The sequence below is a fragment of the Trichechus manatus genome, unplaced genomic scaffold (genome assembly GCF_000243295.1).
Source record: "Trichechus manatus latirostris isolate Lorelei unplaced genomic scaffold, TriManLat1.0 scaffold00101, whole genome shotgun sequence".
Lineage (NCBI taxonomy): Eukaryota > Metazoa > Chordata > Mammalia > Sirenia > Trichechidae > Trichechus > Trichechus manatus.
Genome location: NW_004444037.1, coordinates 5,601,909 through 5,608,060, shown reverse-complemented (window position 1 = coordinate 5,608,060; position 6,152 = coordinate 5,601,909). Strand labels below are relative to the sequence as shown.

Here is a 6,152-nt window from a genome sequence, read left to right as displayed (position 1 = left end):
ATCTTAAGTGAGAATAACAGCACAATTGGAAGAGCGTAGTCAATGTCACTGAACTGTGCATGTAGAAATTTTTGAAATGGTATATCTTTGGCTATGTGTATTTTCACCAAAAAAAAAAAAAGTTTGAGAAGTTAGAGGGCTGGCATGTTGTGGGGTTGTTAACCAATGTCATAAAACAATATGTGTACTACTGTTTCATGAAAACTATTTGTTCTGAAACCATCACCTGAAGTATAGTTAAAACAAAAGATTGCCTGCCCTGTCTTTCTTACATAATTGTGGATAGAGAGAATGGTATAGCCTCTAGCTTGCTGTACAGTGCTGACTCAGATGTAAGGTGTAAAGACGATTGCCATGAAGTTGACTATGCCTCTCCTTAGTTTACCAGTTTGTCCTTTCTTAAGTGAATAGCTGAAAGGACATACACATTGATAAGCCACAGCTTCGCCCTTGGGTATGGTTCCATAATTGTTGAGCCAACTTGTATGCTTTTCTTAGTATTCAAGAAGGTGAAAAAACTCTGGAATTTCCAGGTGGCAATGAAGTATCATTCTGCTTACTAATAGCATGGAGAGCAAGTGAGGAAAAGTGCTGAATTAGCAAAATCGCTAGCACAGAGCTCACAAACTTTCTTCTTAGGGGAAGTTATCCTGAGTAACTTAGAACTATACTAAATTATTACTGATTTAAGATGTTTGGACACTTCAGTATTCTGTGTTACAGCAGTGAACAAAAGTGGGGCTTTGTTGTAGGAGCTATACTCAATGACTGAGAAAGAGTAAATGGAAAAATAACCAACTTGGACCGTAGTTCAACTATCATGAGGTAATTTGGTCTCAGGATAAATTAGTAAGGCTGGGAGGTGTGTAATTCATTTTGGAAAACTTTTTTGGAATTGGTCAAAATTAAACAATAAAGTATATTTCATTGATGTCAAATTTATTTTTGTGGAACATCTGATTTCCAGATGGAAAGGACATTACAAAACCAAATTTTAAACATACTCTCTTGGCCTAACCGTATACAGTGAAACCTGTGAGAGCTGGAACTCGACAGGACTGCCTTGTTTTTCCAGGTCTCACAAGTTTTCCGCCTTTGACAGGGGCAGCCTTACCACTTTTCTATTGCTTGTTTTAATGGAAAAGATTTGCATTTTTCTTCTCTGGCAGGTTTCCACTTTACACATGTTCTGGCTTTCCCAGGTTTTACTGTGTCTGTATTATCATTACACAGTAGAGGGTTGCAGCCTATGGTATGTACAGCATCAGCTTTGTGAGGTCCCAGTCGGCCTGAGGCATTCCCAGTCCTGCCTGTTGTCCTAGCATGATTATTAATAGTGTATTTATTTGCCACAGCATTCCTGAAACTCATCAGCTCCCTTTGTGCATTTGAAATTGTTTCATTTTGCCAGTTTACACATGAATAGAGTTAGGCTCACATGTCATTTGGCCTGCTGATAGCTTTCTAGATTCTATTCAGAAGCTGAGAGATTCAGAAGACTGGCAACTCTGGAAGGGCCCCAGCTGGGGTTGAGAGGAAACAACCCTTCCCTGTCCCTGAGATGAATCATCAAACTGGCTTACTGTTAGTTGACTCTCCCTCCAGTGTGACCTGTGGTGGAAAAAGAGTAACTGTTGTGGTAAAGTATTCTCAGAATTATAAGAACTCAAACTTTGATGTTATTCAGATCTGGGTTTGGGTCCTGCTCTGCCATTTTATGGCCACATCACCTTAGGAATATTGCCTATTTTGAGATTGAGTTTTGTCGTCTGTAAAATGGCAATAATGATAGTATCTGCTACATTAGGGATGTTTTTAGGATGAAATGAGATAAAGTGTGTTATAGTTCAAGTTTAGTTCCTGACACATAGGAAGAGCTTGATAAAATAGTAGATATTTGGATACATTTTGCTTTTGCTTGCAAAGGAAAAGGTCATTAGCCATTTGGGCCACTAGGGATTTGTTGTCATGAAAGGCAACTTCTTAAATGTTTTCTAAATGTGTTCCATGCCTGTGACCAGCCATTCAAACTAATTTTTGATATGCTTATAGATCCTAACAAGCTTTTCCTGGTGAACCAGCTGCTGTATGGGAAAGAAGGCAACGATGCGTTGGTCCGCTGTCCTCTGACGGATCCGGAGGTGTCCAATTACTCCCTTAAGGGTTGCAAGGGAAAACCTCTTCCCAAGGACTTGGTGTTTGTCCCTGATCCCAAGACTGGTATCACTATCAGAAGCGTGAAGCGTGCCTATCATCAGCTTTGTGTGCACTGCTCTGCAGACCAGGGGGGCAAGTCGGTGCTGTCAGAGAAGTTCATCCTGAAAGTGAGGGCAGGTATGGGCCCTTATTTTCTTCCGGGAGTTGGAGACTCCATTGATTTGAGGAAGGCAGTGGTTAAAAACTTGGCTGCTAACTAAAAGGTCGGCAGTTCGAATCCACTAGCTGCTCCTTGGAAACGCTATGGGGGCAGTTCTCTGTCCTATAGGGTCGCTATGAGTCAGAATTGACTCGATGGCAACGGGTTTGGTTATTTTTTAGTTTCTTTCTTCATGGAGTCCGTGGGTAGTGCAAACTATATCATACTCAAAAAGTTGGAGGTTTGAGTCTACCCAGAAGTGCCTTGGAAGAAAGGCCTGGCAATCTACTTTGAAAATCTGCCACTGAAAACCTTATGGAGCACAATTCTACTCTGACACACATGGGGTCCCTTATGAGTTGGAGCTGACTCGGCGACAACTGATTTCTCTCTTCACGTTGGTCCATCTTTATGTAGTAAATCAGGAAGCTGGCTATTCATCAAGAAATTACCCCCCAGCTTCAAAATAATGTCCACTGCTTGTGAATTTTTTACCCCACAGTCCCAACCTACATGACCATTCCATGATTTTTATCCCATCTGCAACTAGCTGAGTTGAATGTGTCTGCAATAGATTGGCATTTGGATTTTACTGGGGCAGTAGTTAAACCTGCTGACTGCAAGATACTCCAAAGTTTCATAAATGCAAGAAATGTTCCTTCCGAGAGATATCCACTGAGAAGCTTTATGTACCCTGTTTGAAAAGATTAGCATACAGATTATTCACTCCTTGATCTGCTGTTAATATATAAGTTGACTTTCTCCTCAGCTGATTTATTTTAAGGCATTCTCAAACTGTTTGTAATCTGAGGAGGAAAGTACCAACTGACTAAGGGCCTTGTTATTGTTGTGGCATTCTGTAGAATATTTTGGAAGATAATCTAGATTTTGTACCTCAAATATCATCTAATTCAATGCCAGTTGGCATTCAGCTACTAAGTACAGATTTTATAAAGGCTTTTGAAAAAGTATGCTCGTTGAAATTAAGCAAAGTGTGGTTATTTAAAATCTGGAATTTTCAGAAATGAGCAAAGTATTATTTTTACAGTGCATGTGAAAGATGCCTGTTTGGTTAAAAGGATATCATTAGTTGTATGTTACGTCCTCATCAAACCATCAAGAGTTGTCTGAGGTAAAGGTTAAAGTTTGCTTCACCATGCCAGGGCTTCTCCCTGTTTTGAAAAAGCATCGTCCAGAAGCATTTTTGTCTCAAAGTAGACAATCAGATCTTTTTTCACTTAATATTAATGAATTTCCTTGAAATATAGATGATTTAATTGCTGATGTCTTCAGATATGCAAGTAATACAAATATGTGTTATTATCCTACTTGATATTTTATTTAAAAGATGACGCTTGAAAAATGATGAGTTAAAATTTTATGCTACATTAGAACAAATTATGTGAGGGCCGCATTTCTTTTTCTTCCAGCCATCAAAGCTGTACCGAGTGTCTCTGTATCCAAAGCAAGCTATCTTCTTAGGGAGGGGGAAGAATTTGCCGTGACATGTACAATAAAAGATGAGACTAGTTCTGTGCTATCAATGTGGATAAGGGAAAACAGTCAGGTGAGTTAACTGTTTCATTCCTCTTGTGGGAGATTTTAAGGCTTTTCTTTCAAAGGTCCATGAAGGGTGTATTGGGGATGGCTCAGCTGGTGTCTCTGTCTGAGGTGGAATTGACTGGGAGTGTGTTAAGATGCATATTTTCCTCTTTGACATATGTAGGTATATACGTTCATTATTACTAACAAATAAATGTCATTTTGTAAACGCATTATAAGAAAGTTGAGAGAACTTCCGACTCATTATTTTTTCATGCTGTTTCTCTGAATTATTTTAGTAGGGAAATGAAAAAAAAAAAACCTAAAATGATTAAATGCACAAATGACCTCATTAAAATGTATTATTGATATTATTCAGGCCAGATTATTAAAAATATTAGAAAGAGTTGCTGATTTTTTCCTTCCACTCATTTAAAAAATGATAAATGTTCTCAAGTCTTAATCAGGAAGCTCTTTCCTCCCTACAAAGGGGCTTATCCATTAAGTAGCCTGAGAGATGGTGTTCTTTTTGTATGGATCTCATTTCCTCACTTGAGGCTGGTTACCTGAGATTAAGTTGCTAATGGTTTATTATTTGTTTTAATAGCTATTAATAAAATGGTTATCTATGATATGAAACATTTGGACACGTTTAGGTTCTGATTCATTTAACAAATGCATATTGAATGCCTACTATATGTCTGATACAGTGTTAGGCATATCTTAAAGTTAAATAAATTTTAGCTGCTTTTTTCTCCTATTCTAAACACTTATATTAATAGCAAAGTCTTTAAAATGTCTAATTTCACTAATGTTTTACTTAACATTCTTGTTGCCTGAGTTTTCAGTGATTTTTTTTTGGAATAATCTTGGCCATCTAGTTAATTACTTATCACAGTGGTTTTTCTTCCTGATACATGTATTACATTGGAAAAAAAATACTGTGTTTTCTTTCTTCTCCTCCTCATGCCCTATAGTCAACATCTGACAATTTCATGCCTGTTTAAAGAATTCTTTGCTAAACAAGTAACCATGGTGATTAGCATAATGCAAAGACATTATGATGATATTCATGTAGACCTGTGATGGATGATACCTTGCTAAATGAAGCTTGCCATCGACTAGAAGAATGGATTGTACTGCAAACCAGTGGTTCACAGAAGCAAGTTTTAGTTTTCATATCATAATTTAATAAAAACAATAGCTTATGTATGGATTTTTGGCTAATCTTACAGAACACAATCCCAAATTAATTGACTTTCTATAATCCTTGATTTCAGTTGAGAGATAATGCATTAGGGCCTCTGTATAACTTGAAAATTAGCCTTTTTGAAATGAGAAATTAAATTGCCCCAGGCAGTTTTCTTCTAAACCATTTTTCCCAGGAGCCCTGCATGCCATTCCCAATTAATCCACTGGCGCTAGTAGATAAGCCCTCAGTGTTGGAAGCTCTTTGGGGAAATCCAAATATGTACCTCCAAGGGGTAAGAAAAACCAAATCACTGCGGTAGACAATATGTAACGTGTGACTTGCAGATGGGGCCCATGGCTCTGGGCCAAGGTTCATCCATGAATCTTTTATTGATATACTTTGCCTTTATTTGGAATACTATTAGCACTATCAAATTTTTTTAGAAAACCCGTAGTGTTTGATTCTGAGCATTTAGAATAAGTTTAAATCAGAATGAAGATCTGGGTAAAATGGAGTTTTTGCAACTGTTTGTTTTGAGCTTAAGAGAATCTCAACACTTGTAAAGCCCTTGGTTTGCTTCTCTAATGCTTCTAAACCCTACTACTTTTACTTGCTTTTAATTATGATCTATGATAGTATTGTAAATAACGGTCTTTGGGCTTGAATATTCATTTTGCATCACTTACGACCAAGTTATTCCTTCCGACTCTGACATGTTCAGTGTTCCTGTGTAGGCCCCTATTGTAGGACTCTTGGGTTCTTGTAAGAACTAGAAGGAAAAAGAAAACAAACTTAAGTCTAGAATTTGGAATGTTGTATGTCCATTGTCACTCTGCCCTTGTAGAGGAGATATCTAGGCTTTAGACTGGAAAAGACCAGCGTGAAACTGAGCAGTTGTGTCTTCTGAACAGTTGGTTTTTTAAAGTTAAATGGCAGACTTTTGCCAATTATTAGACGGATCTCTTAGAAGGCTGTAGCTTCAAATCTATATAATGTTTCAAACTGGAAGGGCCTTTAAAGACACTCTTGTCCCTTGTTACCTTTTTATAAACAAAAGCTGAG

The 6,152-nt window shown here is 37.7% G+C and overlaps 1 protein-coding gene across 1 annotated transcript in view; it reads left to right on the top strand.

Moving 5' to 3' along the window:
- KIT (KIT proto-oncogene, receptor tyrosine kinase) overlaps positions 1-6,152 on the top strand; it is a 104,944-nt gene that overhangs the window by 51,903 nt on the left and 46,889 nt on the right. The window contains exons 3-4 of the mRNA XM_023737337.1: positions 2,053-2,334; positions 3,787-3,923. Of these exons, the coding sequence (XP_023593105.1) occupies positions 2,053-2,334; positions 3,787-3,923 (419 nt within the window). The remainder of the gene's footprint in view (positions 1-2,052; positions 2,335-3,786; positions 3,924-6,152) is intronic.